The 17,114-nt window shown below is 36.9% G+C and overlaps 1 protein-coding gene across 1 annotated transcript; it reads left to right on the plus strand.

Annotated features, from left to right (window-relative positions):
- Positions 1–545: 545 nt before the first annotated feature.
- On the plus strand, positions 546–15,753 carry EBAG9 (estrogen receptor binding site associated antigen 9). The gene is made up of 7 exons (XM_045861105.1): positions 546–606; positions 4,202–4,299; positions 7,094–7,172; positions 7,919–8,077; positions 9,634–9,741; positions 12,107–12,198; positions 15,021–15,753. Exons 2-7 carry the CDS (start codon positions 4,217–4,219, stop codon positions 15,139–15,141), a joined length of 642 nt encoding a protein of 213 aa, XP_045717061.1. The 5' UTR covers positions 546–606; positions 4,202–4,216; the 3' UTR covers positions 15,142–15,753.
- The last annotated feature ends 1,361 nt before the right edge of the window (positions 15,754–17,114 follow it).

Below are 17,114 nucleotides of genomic sequence, written 5' to 3' on the forward strand. Positions count from 1 at the left end.
TTTGCATATGGATAGCCAGTTTTTCCAGCCCCATTTGTCAAAAAGACTGTCTTTTCTCCACTGAACTGCTTTCAAATCTTTGTCAAATTTCAATTGGTCATATGTATGCCAGTTGTCCATTTTAACAAGTCTTGAAATCAGGTAATATTAGCCCTCTACTTTGTTTTTGAGTGGTGTTTTGGCCATTGTAAGCCCTTTACATTTCTATGTGAATTTTAGAATTATCCTGTCAAGTTTAGAGGAAGAATCCTGCTGGGATTTTTATTGGTAATGCATTGAATCTATAGTTAAATTTAGGGAGACTTGTTCTCTTAACAGTATTGAGATGTTGAGACCTAAAACATCTTTGAAGTTGATCTTCACATCTTTTAAATTTGTCTCAGCAATATTTTTTGTTTTTACTACATAAGGCTTTCATCAGATTTATCCCTAAGTATTTCATAATTTTTGTGCTTATTATTGTTTGTTTATTTATAATCCTCACTCAAAGATATGTTTTTATTGATTTTAGAGAGAGAGAGAGAGAGAAATATTGATGTGAGAGAGAAACGTCTTGTCAGTTGCCTCCCATATGCACCGAGACTGGGGATTGGACTTGCAACCTAGGTATGTACCCTGACTAGGAATCAAACTCACAACCTTTTGTGTATGGGAACAATGCTTCAACCAACTGAGTCACCTGACCCGGGCTCATAATTGTTTCAAAGTTTTAATTTGTGATTGTTGCTAACATACAAAAAACGTAGTTGAGTGTAGATTTCATTGGATTTTCTACATAGACACAGTTTTATTTCTTCATTTCGATCTGGATGCTTTTTATTTCCTTTTCTTGCTTGATTGCACTGGCCAGCACTTCCACTACAGTGTTTAATTAGAAGCGATGAAAGCAGATGCACTTGTGTTTTTCATAATCTTATACAGGGTCATCACCTGTATGTTGTGTGCCATTGTTCAATAAGTATTTTTCAACTTGAATGACTTCAGTGGTAACTGAAATTAAAATTTCCAGTTGTAACAGAAAAATAGAAAGTGGAACTATAATTAATAACAGAATAAAATTCTCACCCTAGCAATTAAGAATTTTCTTACCTGAAGAGTATTTGCTTTAGTGATTAATAAAAGAGAGGAACTGATATTCAGTGACCAGGTACTGTGTGCTAAGCACTACTTAATATTATCTCCTGTAACACATACTGTCATCTTATGAGATAGATAGTATTGCTCTCATTTCACAGACCTGAAGCACAGAGATTATTTCCACGTTCCTGCACCCAATGACTTTGATTGAAACCAAAGGTCTATTTAATTCAAAAGCCAAGAATACCTCACTAACAATAACCATTCTTAGAAATGTAGTGATGATATTATTATTTCCAAGATAAATTTTCCAACCAGTTATTGACATGGTTAACTATCAAGCAACACTTAATTTCTTCTTTGACCCACTGGCTATTGAGTTACATTATGTTTAGTCTCATGTATTTCCCTTTTCTCAGTTTTCTTCCTCTAACTGATTTCTAGTTTCATGCCATTATTGTCGGAGAAGATACTTGATATGATATCAATTTTCTCAAATTAAGTAAGGCTTGCTTTGTGATCCACTGTGTACTTGTCAAAATATGTATTTTGCAGTTTTTGAATGAAAGGTTCTGCATGTGTCTATTAAGTCAATTTGGTCTAATGCAGCATTTAAGGCTATTATTTCCTTATTGATTTTCTGTGTGGAACTTCCAGTGACATGAGTGAGTTGTGAAAATCCCCTATTATTGTATTACTGTGAATGTTCCTTTGTGACCATTCATAATTGCATAAATTTTAGTGCATAGATGTTTATGATTGTTATATTCTCATCTTGGATTGACTGTTTTATAATTATGTAATATCCTTATTTGTCTTTTTTTACATTTTTTTGTTTTAGAGTCTATTTTGTTTGATATGAGTATTGCTACATCATCTTTCTTTTCAATTTTCAGTGAATTATCTGTTTTTAATCTATTCAGCCACTTTATATGTCATTGAAGCATTTAATCCCTTCACACTTAAAGTAATTATTGATAAGCATATACTTATTACCATTTAGTCAATTGTATTTTAGTTTTGAGTTTTCTTCTCTTGCTCTCTTCCCTTTTTGTTTTATTACTGAACAAAAATGGGGGTTCAACTGGCCGCTGCCACAAAAGGCAAATTCTAGAGTCAGAGGCTGGTAAGAAAGGAAGAAGGTTTTTATCCGAATGCTGAATGATCTGGGACCTTGGGGAGCTCCCCATCTCCAAGTGCCTCTCCTCTGCTAAACCCAGACAAAACCTAGCTGTCCTCAGCAAGATCAAGACAAATGGCAGCCCAGAGTTCCTGCTCCCTTCTAAAGTACAGTTCTGTGGAGCCCCGGGCGACTGCTAAGCAGTCATCCAGGTAGCTTAGCTTGTTCCCAGCTGCTGTCTGGCTTCAGGTTCCCTCCTGGAGCGAGCATGTGGAGCCAGTGTGGCCATGGCCATGCATCAGCTAGGGCCACAAGGTCCTGTGCTCCTAGGCCGGAGAGCACACGAATGCCCCGGTGAATGTTTCACCAGGTCACAGAAGGGGAGAGAAGAGGGGGAGGAAGAGAGGGAGAAGGAGAGACATCCTCTCCTGGAGGCCAGCGCACCATCTGAGTGCAGGTCTTGAACAGCAGCTAGGGGTAAGTGAGTTTCTTGGTTCTCCTGGGTTTATATTACTTTCTGGTGGAATGAGGGGCTTTGCTTGCTCCACCTCCCAACCAATCCCTTCTCTCCCTGGGCTAGACTGGCAGGTATCTTTGGTCCAGTACCTCCCCTGCTTCCATTTTGATTTCTGTTGCATAGGTGCCTGCCTTCCCCTGTTTTCATCCCCTATCTGGTACCAGAATGGGTCAGAGGTCTTTTTTTCCTCTTAATCGATTACCTTGCTAGCCTTTCTCATGCTCAGTGTAAGAACCGTCTCCTGCCACTGCATGGCTGATGGGGGAGACTCCCATGTCCTAGTCCTGCATGCAGTAAGTTGCCCGTATCTGTGGCCCACCAGCAGAGGAATGAACCCTGGAAACCCTGCACAGCCTCTTAGGCAGAATGCTCCTCAGTGGGAGGGGCTGGGAATCAGCAGCAAAAGCCAGACCTTTGCACCTGGGCAGGGCATCCACAAGGCATGCTCTCAGTTACTCCTCAACGTGGCTTCATAAAGGCTCTGACCGGCTGCAGGCCACGCCCTTAGTGCTCCAGCCTCTGACCGGCCTCCTGGAGGAGCATGGCTGGTGCACAAGTGGCTCCCATATTTCAATCCCATGGCCTAGCTCCATTTTTCCTAGTGGCCCCTGCTGTTCCTTAGCCCACTTCCAGGGTTCTGGACAGGTTGTTTGTTGGTATCACTTTGCTAGTTTTTACAGTTTTTGTTTTGGTGACACCCTGTTTTTCCTGCTTGTTCCCATTGTTCCCAAGGCAGAAAGCTCAGGGCAGTGTAGCTGGGAACAGCTGTGGTGATCTTGCAGATAAGTCAGAGCCCAGGAATAGAGCACCCACCCACCGTATGGAAGTGGGGGGAAACAAAAAATGGTCCTCACTGGCTCCTCCTGACCACAGAGTTCCTGCAGCTCCTGTTGCTTCCCAGCCTCCTCTATTTGGTCTCTTTCTCTTGTTTGTTGTTCAGATGCTGTTTATTCAGCTTTCTGTTGTACAAGAGTAATTGTTGTCTATATATGAGTTTGCTCATGGGAGGGGGTGAAGAGAGTTCAGTGGCCTTCACTGCCACCAACCTGGACCTCTAATGATTTACACTGTTTTAAGTTTTTATTTTTATTTATTTTTAGAAAGAAGGGAAGGAAGGGAGAAAGAGAAGGAGAGAAACGTCAATGTGTGACAGAAACAGATTGGTTGCCTCTCGCATGCTCCCAACTGGGAACCTGGCCTACAACACGGGCAAGTGCCCTAGCTGGGAATCGAACCGATCACCCTTTAGTTCGCAGGCCAGCACTCAATCTACTGAGCCACACCACTATATTTTAATTTTTAATTTACTATGCTATATATGCAGCACAGTAAAGAAAAGTAAAGTAAATATACTTTACTTATAAGGAAAAGTAAAAAAATATGCTTGGTTTTCACAACTTATAATAGGACTTTTAAGCTTGACTTCAGAACAGGAGTATGGCTTATAAAATTCACTTAATGCATTTATTTTTGTGCCCTTTCCACAGGTTTTGCTTCCCACCATGGCTATCACACAGTTTCGGTTATTCAAAGTTTGTACCTGCTTAGCAACAATATTCTCATTCCTCAAGAGATTAATATGCAGGTAAACAAATTTTATGTTCAGATTGACCTATTTATCTCCTTTGTAGTTGGATACCTTCATAACTATAAAGCAGCAGGACAGACTATATTTAAAGTAAATTTCTTGATTATAGTATTCATTCACTAATCTCTGGTATTTCTAAAATATTTTTTCTCCACTTCAGATTTTTTCTTTGAAAATCATATTAAAATAACATTTCTAGCATTGTAGAATTTCAGAAATAAGCAAACTAATTTTCATTATTAAAATTATCAGAGGGTTTTGATGTATACGGTTGTTTCATATCAGAATGTCTTAAGATGGTTAGGTGGAATTAGGCATAGATGTTTCTTTATAGACTACAATGTGAATGTTATTTTTATATTTTAAAAACTTTAACAGAAAAGCCCCAAATAAAATCATTTATTTTTTAAACTTAGTTTCAAATAATACGCCATAATGTATAGGCAGTGCCAGTCAGAAAAGTCATCCTGCTTCCTTAACTCATCCAGAGACTGGAATTCCCTGTCTGCAGTGTCTAGACCATGTGTTCAGGTACTTCAGGTCTTCGCACTGAACTCACAGGAGTGTCAGAGGGCATGTTTAATTTTCCAGCAAAGGCCAGTGAATGTAATAGTCAACATCTTTTAATTGCTGTGCAAACTACCGGCTCAAAGAAGTTCACATTTGCAACATTTGATCCTGTAGCACTACTTTTGAGGATGTTCTTAAATGCTTGAGATAAGTTTTTGTTTACTTGTATTTTTGGTGACTTATCTTTGCAAAGCTAGAATTTTAGACTAATTAAAAGCAAATACTGAACCAGAATTACTGTGGAACAGAAAATGAGGGTGGTGATATCCAATCTGATTCCAAGGCTTGAGGAGTTGTGCATTGTCCAAGTTGTGCTGTGTCTAGCAGGCATGCACATTCTGTTAGCAAGTCAGCGTGCTTAAAAATGAACCAATAGTATTATTTTTCTTAAAATCAATAATGTATTTTTTTTTTAAATGGCTACTAAGCAGTTGGGACATACTAAAGTGATAAGTTGTGTGGGCCTACTTACATAATCAGTGGAACTATTTCTTTTGACCTAAGGATATTGGCACATTAAGAGTAGGGATTGGAGGGCAATCAGCTCTCTTTTTCAGTGGACGTGATTTAGATGTTGCACAGAACAGTTCTGTTCTCAGCTTGCTGTCCAGAGCTTAGTTATATATGGCCCCCTAGCTGCAAGGAAGTGTTCTCTAGGAATGTATTCTCTAGCAAAGTGGCCATTTTATAGTTACCAAATCACTGAAGGTTAAGTGGCATTGAATTTATTGTTAGAATTAGAGTGATCAAATTTTAGGATTTAAAAAAGGACAGGGTGGGGGGTGCGTTCAGGATATGAGGACAGGGTGGGGGTGTGTGTCCGTAGGAATAAGTGGAGATAATTGCTGGATAAGAAGAGATCAAGAAAGAAATGGGAAATTTAGGTGATTGTTGAAGTCACTCAGGAAGAGGACAAGATTTGGGAAATAGGAAAAAGTGCTCAAAATCGTTCAGACATGAGGACAATGGCCAGAAATTCACTAGGTAAAGCATCACAAGAATGGATATTAATTGCCGGAAGTCCGGAAGTTAAAAGAAGTAGTTGTGTTAACAGTAGTGGAAATTAGAGTGTTTTTCTCTTGAATCTATATTTTCTAAAACATCTATTGAACATAGATTGCTTTTAGTATAAGAAACTACATTTGATTTAAAAATATTAAGGACATTTCTTTTGTCACATAAATTCCTACTGTCTATATAAATACACTTAGGATTGATTTTATGTTCAGTTTTTTAAAAAATTGACCCTTTTTTAGAATAAGCTTTTCTTAAAGTATCAGAAGGAACCTAGATTATGTGCTCTAAAATACCAGGTTTACATCATAAATTTAGTAGTAGACTATTTTCTATTTATCCTTTAAACAAAGTTTGATTTCTAATTTTGTAGTAAAAATAGCAGATTTTGGCAATTAGATCTAATAGAGGCTTTATAGATTATTTGAAAAGAAGCAAGTGACTGATCATTTATACTTGCTACCTTTTCTAAATATCTTATCACATAGCAGGTACTATCTAGTTGTCTAGTTGCTTTAATTATTATCACATAATTAAATCCTCACAACAACCCTACACAATAGGTTTAATACCTGCATTTTACAGGTGAGCATTTTGAGGCTGAGAGGTTAGATGATTCCAACCAGACTCGTAATGGAAATAATATTGAAAATCATGGTTTATACAGGTTGTATAGCCCATGCTTTCAACATCTGAATTATACCTATCTTGTTTAATATAGTACTTTTCCTACTACTCTTTAAAACTTATCAGTTACAGTTTAGTTCAGCCCAGTGATTTTCAAATGTCTTATTAATTTGATAGGTGAACTTTCCAAGAAGCCAAATGTGTAAACAAAAGCCAAGCCTCCCTGGTTGAAACAGCACGGGTGTCCCAGAGCCTCACTTGTAGGAATCACAGATATCTAAGTTGCATGATTTGAAACCGCTGCATTTTTATTTTTGGCTTTATATTCTCCGTGAGTTTGTCTATAATTCAGAGTTCTAAGCCAAAAAGCAGTTATGCTTATTGTATGATCCAAGATTTTAAATACCTAAGATACCTGAAGCATGCTTTTTTGTTTCATATCTTAATGAGAAGCTGTTAATTGTTAAATAATTCTAAATTCAGAAAATATCTTTTATAAGCCTTAAGTTACTGTTCACAGTGTTTTTACCAATGCTTGCTTTGGTAGTTCTTGAAATAAATTATTTCATTTTTGTTTTAGGTCTGGCAGAGGACGGAAATTAAGTGGAGACCAGATAACTTTGCCAACTACAGTGGATTATTCATCAGTTCCAAAACAGGTGATTTTCTTTAAAGTTTGAATAAATGTTCCAGAACCATATTTTTCAGACTGAGTTGCAGATCCTTTACTATGTCACGAAATTAATTTGGAAGTCAGGGTCTTGATTTTTGTTGTTACAAATTTTGATTATACATTTTTTTCTGGTTCCTTATTTTCTATTTTTTTGCTGAGATCTTCTCTTTTTTTATTGGTTTCAAGAGCATTTGCTATTGCTTGTTAGAACACATTTACAATAGTTATATTAAAGTCTTAGATAATTCCAACATATATATCTTGATTGATTTTGTCCATATGAGTTGAGATCCCTTGCTTCTTTTTGTGCTGAATAATTTTGGTTATTTCATGGACATTCTGAATATGTTTGAGACCCTTATCTTGTTTAAATCTTATCAAGAATGTTGACATTCTTTAGTTTATCAGGCAGTTGACCTGGTTAGGCTTAGGCTGTTAGTTTCGGTCCTTTTGTTGGCTGTAGTTCTAATGTCCATTCAATTTTCAAAGCAGTGTTTGTTTGTTTGTTTGTTTGTTTTAAATGGATAGAACAGAATGTCTACCTCAGAGTAAAGGTACTTTTTTAAAACTTTTCATGTAGTTTTGGTATGTGAAATAAAATTTTTGTTTCCGTATTGGTCAAAAATGTTTGACAGCTAATGTTTTAGCAAGCCAATTTTTCCAATAAATGATGAAGGAGATTGCAATTAGGTTCACCCTGCGTGACTGACATTGTCGATCAATTAACTTCAGACAGATGTCGAAGAGTGGACTTCCTGGGATGAAGATGCGCCCACAAGTGTAAAGATTGAAGGAGGGAACGGGAATGTGGCAACACAGCAGAATTCTTTGGAACAACTGGAACCTGACTATTTTAAGGACATGACACCAACTATAAGGAAAACTCAGAAAGTATGTTAAAGATTTGTTTTTTTTTTAGCAATTAAACTGCTTTTCAGATTCCCATAGTGAAAATTAGATAGTATTCTAATAATTAGTATTCTGAGAAAGCCTGTTTCTAATTATTAATATGTTGTATCTGTCACCTTGAAGATGAATTTTATATATTCAAGTGACCCGGACACAAATCTAGTAATCTGTGCTCCTTTTAAAATTATATCTAAACATTTATTGAAAGTCTACTGTATATCAGAGCCAATATTCCAGTGTCTGCTGTGAAGGCTAAGTTGAATAAGATACAGGTCCAACCTTGAAAGAGGTCACAGTTTAGTGATGTCAGCAAACTGATGAGTGTTTTCCGTTGTTCCTAACGTAGAGTTGAGAACTTGGAGTAATTGTTGTGGGTTTGTGTTAGTCATTCATACTTCATTTAATCCCTTTTGAGTTAAATATGGATGCAGGGATATAAGGGAAAAAGAGCAGTGGCTGAGTATTTTTCTTTTTTAAAACCAAATAGAACATATACTTGAAAAAATATTTCTAAATCATAGACTGTGGAAGAGCTTATAGAGAAAAGCAACAGACTTCTGCCCCATCACTCTTCCTGGGCAGCTTTACCTCCCAGACGCAGCCACTAGTGACTTTTTCTGTTTGGGCTCACACCGCTGTGTCTTGACTTACCATTGACAGACACTGTCCACTGACTTCATGCCATGGTAAATGAGGGTTTATTTCATACTGCCCTTGCCCTCTTCCCTTTCTTTCAAATTTTATAATGTTATTATTCCAGTCGACTTCACCAGTCACTCTGCTATTAAAAAAAACCCTTAAAAAGTTCTATTTCTTCAATCAAGCATAGAAAATATTTCTTATAAATACACTTTATAAAATAAGGACCTTATTTATTCTACCTTCTTCTACCTTTCATCCAGTTTCAGCTGTGTATTTTTACATTTTCAAGACTGATAAATTTATATTCTGTAATCATAATTGCTTTTGTTGAGTTTTCCAAATGTCTCAGTGCTGAAAAGCATTAAGTTGTATATATTTTAAGGAATTGAAGTGAGTTTCTTAGTATTTTGGAAATATATTACAGCTCTTAATAATAACCCAGTATATTACAATAGTACCTTAATAAATTAATTAGAATGAAAATCCTTTCTTGCTTGCTCTGTACATGTGGAAATCTATGAATTTCCACATGTACAGAGAGCTGGTTATACTTTTGACAGGACATAATACATATTCTTATTTAATACCGTAACTAAAAGTACCTAATATTTTGGGGATCTAGAGTCTGGGAAAGAGGAAGGAGAAAGAGGAAAATTTATTATTTTTTTTAAGTGAAATACAATGTTTCTCGGTATGTAACTGATCCATGTGACAATTGCCTGAAAATTGTGGTGCTTTTATAGACTATTTAAAAATTTTCTTACGTTGTGAATTTTAAAAGAAGACGGGACTATTTTAAATAATTATAAAATGCTTTGGTCAGTAAATTATTTTGTCTCTCTTTATATAGTGATGTATAAAATATTCGTATAATTCTATTTCAATTAACCTTGCAGATCATTGTTAAGAAGAGAGAACCAGTAAATTTTGGCATCCCAGACGGCAGCACAGGATTCTCTAGTAGATTAGCAGCCACACAGGACATGCCTTTCATTCATCAGTCAGTAAGTATATCAGTGGTATCTAAGCAAGGGTTGGTTTTGATTCTGTTTTCTTTAAAGAAGAAATAATAAAAATGAATTTAACTTAGTGTTTGTCTTAATATTTCTGTGAACCAGGTTGAGCAGATTGAGAGAGGTGGATCTGGTCTTTTACTCTTCCTGTCCTTTCAGAGATTGTAAATTACATCTGATAATACAGTCACAGTCCCATTGTACACATGAGAGATAGAAACAAAATGTTACTCGAAAATATGACATGTAAAGACATTACCACTAAAATGTAACCATAATAGCCCGTTTTTTTTTTAAGTGAGTTGTATTGTTTCCCTAGTAGCTTTTATTTACTTTTAAAGTGTGATTTGAGTTTAAATGTGTTTGACTTAAATGCAACACCTTTAAGGATAAAAGTAAGGAGGAAAGTATATAACTGTGGTTCTTAACCTTGGGAAACATTTCAGAATCACCTCTGAACTTTTTAAACCGCTAAGGTCCAGCCCTAAGTTTAACTGTACTTTGATTGATTATTGATTAGTAATTATTAATTGGTTATATGAGTCATCTATTGTTGTGTAACAGCCCCACACTTAAACAACCGTAAACATGTTTCTTCTCACGCAGTTTGTGTGGGTCAGGAATCCAGAGGAGACTAAACCGGGTGGTTCTGGCTTGGGGTTTCTGATGAGTTTCCCGTAAGTCATTAGTTGGGGCTATGGTCATCTGAGGATTCATTTCAAGGTGGTTGGTTCACATACATGCCTGGGAAATTCATGCTGGTTGGCCACACGAGCCTCAGTTCCTCACAGTGGAGCTGTTTATGGGGCTCCTTGCATTTCCACATGACGTAATTGCTGGCTTTCCCATAACAAGTGATCCCCCCAAAAAAGAGAGAGAGCATGCCAGGGGTGAAGCCACAAGACCTGTTTGTAACTTAGTCTTAAAAGTGACACACTGCAACCTCCACATTAGTTTATTCATTGGAAGCTAGTCACTAAATCCAGCCCATGCCCAAGGGAAGAAAATTACGTTCCACCTCTTGAAAGGAGTATCAAAGAATTTGCTGGCATAGTTTTAAGCCACCACATCTATCTATTTATCTATCTATTCCATTTGTTTAAACTGCACAGGTTCCTTTCTGTCTTCAGGGGACCTGTGTTTATTATGTTTCTTATTCATTGATCAAAAACTATTTTTGCTAATGCCAGATGCTGTGCTAACGCGCTAGTAAGGTGGTGGGAAGTGAGCAAAACAGGCAAGGCCCTTGCCTTAGAATATGTGTTCTCGTGGGGAAGGCACAACATTAAATTACATGATTACACATGTGATAAATATTACAGATGTTGATAACTCCTTTGCAGGTACATGCTATTATGATAGCACAATAGCAAACAGATATTTCTCTAAAAGAGCACAATCACCGGAATGTGTCATTTTTATTTTATATATCTAAATTGTAAACATTATTCATGTACACATGCTCTAGATTGGTCAAGTTGTTTAGACCTTACCAGTAAATTAGTACATGTATACCACCTAACAGGAATTGTAAGATATTATAACATTAATATAGCTCATAAAGTTATAAATACATAACTGCTGACAGAGATGGGGAGGGTTAAAGAGTGTAGATAATGTCTCCAATGCCTTTTCCACACATCTTCCTCCCAAACAGACAAAACAAAGAGGAGTTGCCTAGGAGAGAATGGTAACCTCCTGCACTTGGTTCGCTACACCAAAAGTATTTTACTATTCATTCCTCAAATAAAGTTCTTCTTTTAAATTGCACATTCTATTTTTTTGGAACTTATTTTTATTGTTGTGATAAGTAGGACAGGCAAAAGTAAGTACAATATAGAAGTACCCTGATAAAGAATACATTTTCCCTGATTTGTCATTTTTGCTTGGGACCCAGACAGTAAGTGCCACTGAGAAATCTGCACACTGATTCTGCTGAAGTGCAGGTGGCTGTGCTGGTCTGGAAACTTCGGATCTTCCTGTTCACCTCCCGGCTCAGACTCGACCAGTCAGCACCTCTGACTCCGCCTTCCCTTGCCCCACCCCAACCCCCAGCCCTTCCTCTGACTGAAAAGAAAGAGAAACAGTTGTTTTACTCTTGTCCATTCCAAACTAAAATGGGCAAAAAAGAAAAGTTCATGGTAGAGGAGTATTCTTTGAAACAACATGGGAAAAAAGCTGGACTTGCCGGGACTGTAGCTGGAACCCCTCAGTTCCAGGCAGAGAGGGCACAAATCGTTTGGGCCTCGTGTAGGACTCGGGGAGACACGGGGGGATGAGAGATGCTCTTCTTGACTGCGCAGGGGACAGAGAATGGCTCTTCACAGGTATAATTTTGTTTTGTTTTTTATTGTAGCCTGAATTAGGTGACTTAGATACCTGGCAGGAAAATACCAATGCTTGGGAAGAAGAAGCAGATGCAGCCTGGCAGGCGGAAGAAGTCCTGAGGTACTTAGTAATACATACATTGCCACCTGCAGAGAAGTACTGGGTTTGTTCACGGTGCCCTTCGGGTCGAGAAAGCTTACTCTGCCACATGTTAAATTCTTTATTCTCCTTTGAATCTTAGATAACGCGGGATGCTTTTGTTTGTATTTCAGACCACAGACGCTATTTTATATGCTTAAAATCTCATAGAAACCAAGAATTTAAAGCATGATAGAAGCAAAAGAATAGTTTTGTTAATGGCAGATAAGAAATTGATGTACACAAAAGCCCTGTAAGGTGATAATGGAAGTCAGAAAAATATACTGGAGGTCTGTAGGCTCATTTTCATTGGCTATTATGTTCTTGTTTCTTTTTAAGATTGTATTTATTTACTTTTAGAGAGAGGGGAAGGGAGGGAGAAAGAGAGAGAGAAACGTCATTGTGTGGTTGCCTCTCACGTGGCCACTACTGGGGACCTGGCCTGCAACCCAGGCATGTGCCCTGACTGGGAATCCAACTGGTGACCTTTTGGTTCTCAGCCTATGCTCAATCCACTGAGCTACACCAGCCAGGGCATGTTCTTGTTTCTTTGTTTTGAGTAGAAAATGTAATTCTTGCTCCTGCTGGATTGGGTCAAACAGTAAAAAGAAAATTTACCATATGAGAGTTTGTGACTATCATCACTGATGAAAACTCAGTTGTTTAAATATCTAAATTACTTTGCAGTTTGAAAGGCTATATAGTAAAATACAGCTCTATAAATTTTTATTTTAAAAGATTGTTTTTTTTAATAGAGATAGAAAGTGAATTGCCCTTTATTTGACTATTTTAACAAAACAACCAATTTCATTTTTGTATTTCCCTTTCATTTCTTTATCAGTAAATTACTATTACCTTGAGCAACCAGCAGAGGGTGCAGTTAAGTAACTGGGAGTCATGCCTGACTTTTTTTTCCTCTTTTGGTCTTGCCCTTGTTTTCATCAATTTTTCCCTCACAGTTAGGGGTCCATTTTAAAAGTCAATAAAGTTATGAGAGTTTTAAATATTTACTTCCTATCTGATTATTGTTCAGTATAAAGAAAGTATTTTAAAAATTCTAAACTGCAGCATTTGTATTGTATGGATCATCAGAAAAGATAAACCACCTTTTTTTTACTCTTTTTTGGATAAATCATAGATATTGAGTTTTGAGTATTTAAAACATTTTGGGCATTCGTGTTCTTAACTCACAAGAATAATGGAAAGGGCTGTTCATTCGGAATCCAGTAATGTTAATGATGGCACTATAGAGCCTATGAATTCACATGTTTCTCTACACAACCTTCTGTTCCCACCCTGTCCTTTTGTGTCCTGCCTGAAACAAGACCAGACACCCACACTTAGTGTTTTGCATGCTATCACAGCTTGGGAGAGGGAGCCTGGTAGTCAGGAGAGACATGCTTCATGCTGCCAGTTGCATGAGTACAGCCACAGAGACATGGTGCCTCCTTTACATCCCCTGAATGAACAGTGTGAATTTGAAAAGTGTGTCCATACTCCAAAGCCTGTAACTTGGCCTATTTCCCATTGCCCCTTTGAAGTCCCAGCACTACTGTGATCAGTATCGTTAGGAAAGAAGACTTTGGTACGTTAGTAATTCCAGACATGTGTCTGGACGGGGAAAATATGTTTTGTCTGCAGTAATCTTTAAGTTTCCTCTTGTGTCAGAAACATCAGTTGTTGATATTTATATTCCAGCTACTGACCAGGTCAAAGCTTGATTATCTTAGTTGTTTATAACCTAGCCAGCTTTTTATAATTTTTGTCCCTCTCTCCCTTTTTACTGTGGTCATATTGACTTGTTTAGTGCAGATTATCAGTTTTGCTTGAAAGTGGGAAGAGCTAGTGAGAAGTAGAGTTTTAAAAACTATTCTTTTGAAACTGTAGTTAATTGGCAGTGATGGTCAAAATGTTGCGTACAGTAAGTTTCTGCTTTTTTGAGTTTTGGTCATTTGTAACTCTGCTTACTCCCAGTTATAAGTGTGAGTAAGATTTGCACGTACATTTTGCTCATGACAGTCAGCTTGCTGTCCCACTTGTAGGTGGTGCACACTGGGTTTTTCTGTGTACTATAACCTAATTTGCCTGCCCGTGCCAGCGGTGGCCTGCAGCTGTCTTCCTCAGCCTTGCATGCTGCTTATTTCTCGTAACCTAAACCTTCAGATCCGGGACCAACTTCCGCTCCTGCCCTTCAGTCTGTTGCATCACCCACTCCTGCTCTCATGATGTGTGATAAGTACATAGCCACCTTAATAAAAATTTCTGTTTAATCCTTAAATAGAAATCTAGCTTCTAGTTGGAAGGCCTGTCTTAAGTTTCCTTTTTTTTAAATTGTGTTCTGCAAGTCTCTGTTCTTGGCATCCTTCACTAACTGTTTTTTAATCGTAATAAAAGGAGGCTGAATCCTCTATGTTAGGCTGTTCAGATTGGTATCAAGAAAAGGATGCGGTCAAAGGGAAGTAGTGGTTTAGTGGGAATAATCTGAAGACGAGGGTCAGGAGATGTGGCTTCTTATCCTTACACTTAATCTGACAACTTTGGTCTCGTTACTTAGCCTTTGCGTCCCATTTTACTTATTTGTAAAATACAGATAATACCTCTTTTAATTTGTAAGTTATATTCTAAAGATTGACAGAAATACTTTTTTTGAAAATCTTTGACATTTAAAAGTGAAAAGAATGAAGACTTTTTACTTCCATTTGATGCTAGTAAAAAATGCACTGCTCTTTCCTTTTGGAATGTATCAGCCATTTTACTTGTGTGGTATTTGCTGAAGGTAAAAATAAGAATATGTTTCTTTTCAGGCAGCAGAAGATAGCAGATAGAGAAAAGAGAGCTGCAGAACAGCAAAGAAAGAAAATGGAAAAGGAAGCACAGCGGCTAATGAAGAAGGAACAAAACAAAATTGGTGTGAAACTCTCATAACAAATGTCCTTCAAATGTCATAGTGCCAGTAGGAGAAATTTGTGACCCACGACCCAAGCAACATTTGTATGGCTCTAAGAGCGTTTTCAGAATACAAACACACTGCTTGATTTCAGTGCATTCATCAGGCCATTCAGGACACCGGGATTCTGTCACAGTACTTTGAACTTTAGTGATTGAGGCTCAGAAGCGTGGAAAAGACTTACGAGACAATATTTTCTTCAACATGCTCCAATAGAAGACAATTGTGTGCCGTAGAGAAGCTATCACAAATGGAACATACCAGTACCTCTTCAAGCTAGTGTTTCTAGCTGAATAAATGGGTGTAAATAATTTTATGGTGGGAAAGAACTCTGCTGTCTATAATGCTTTCCTTCAATGTGCATAATGATAAAATAAATAATTTTAAGTATTTCGTTTCCATGACTCCCCACCCTCCATCAGACAGAGCTGCAGGGCTTTAACTTTCTTATCGTTGCCGGAAGCTGGTGTTGGCGTACGTTTCCTCTCGTTTGAACTGTTACTGTTTGTATTCGGTACAGCATCAAAGAATTCACTGATTTTGGTTTTCAAATAAAATGACATTAAATGCAATAATTTTATTTATCATAACGATTTTGTACATTTTTGTTTTCTTTAAGATGGTGTTGTAATGTTATTTATAATTTATATTGCATGTTTAAACACTGAAAATCAGATAAAATGGCAACTTTGTTTTACATTATTATAACGTGTGATTTTTAAAAACTAGTAGCAGTAGTTTTTCCCTTTTGTTGTAGATTTTAAGATGTTATGATCTCTTTGAGTACCTTAGTTCCTCCTCCCCAAAAGCCACTAACTTACAAATGCAGAAAGTCTTCAGCTCTGACATTTCAAAACTTTTAGATGATTTCTGTATCACATTTATATACCTGACATAACACAGGTTACCTGTGTTCTGGGCTAAGATAACATTGATTTATTAAATTATAGGCCAAGATTGGAATAACAGTGATTTTACTTTGGAGTGTTGACTGGCTCCAAAACAGTTTTAAGGAAATAAGATATATACAGTGTCCACAGGGAAAATGTAGATTTAATAGTTTAAAATCCTATTTTTTTTCTCCATAATTAAAATACATCCAGCCTGGTTTTCTCGGGCTTTAGAATTTTTGAAGACTTTTACTTTCTTAAAAGTTACCCAAAATTGACATTTTGTCAGTTTTTAAAATGTCATGGGAACTCGCTCTACAGGCCAAATACTGCTAATATACACGAATTAAAGTGATGCTTTATAATAGGATGACGAACTCTACAACGAGAGCTCCCTAAGTTGTTAGCTTCATCTTCCAGACTAAATGTGATTGTGGAATCAGCTGAAATCTAACTTTGGTAAAAAGCTTGTTTTTATAGCTGAAATCACATTTTCAGATACAGATTTATTAGGGAGTTTTTGCCAACAAACTCCCAGTAAGTAGAATTAGACTCAAAATTTTAATAATATATAAATGTACATTATCTTCCCTCGTTTGTATTTATATATTTAGTTGATATGGGGATACTACATGATTTTCTAAGCCTGGGGTTCGTAAAGGATACACCTCCCTGTTAGTACAATAAATTTTACTGCTTTTCCCTAATATATGACAAGTATTGAAGTCTGCTCTAGCTATAATTTTCATGTGTGTGAGATTTTGGGTTTTATTTGCTTTCTGTGTTTTTAGAAATAAAGACTGTTTAGAAATAAATACATCTGACAAACATTTCACATTAGCAAACTGGCTCTTTAGCTTCTAAATTTATGGTTTCTGTTTTTGTTCTCTTATTAAAAGAATTTTCTGTTTTAGAAGCTTGTTAGAAGACAGGCACAGGTAGAACAAGTGAAGGGCCACCCAGTATCTGAATTGTGCATTTCGTGTACTGAGATAAGTAATCAGACATCTGAAACTTAACTTTGTGTTTTGTTTTATATGCGCATTCATGGTCTCCAGCTA

The sequence above is a fragment of the Phyllostomus hastatus genome, unplaced genomic scaffold (assembly GCF_019186645.2).
Source record: "Phyllostomus hastatus isolate PE091 unplaced genomic scaffold, TTU_PhHast_1.1 phas_scaffold_21, whole genome shotgun sequence".
NCBI lineage: Eukaryota > Metazoa > Chordata > Mammalia > Chiroptera > Phyllostomidae > Phyllostomus > Phyllostomus hastatus.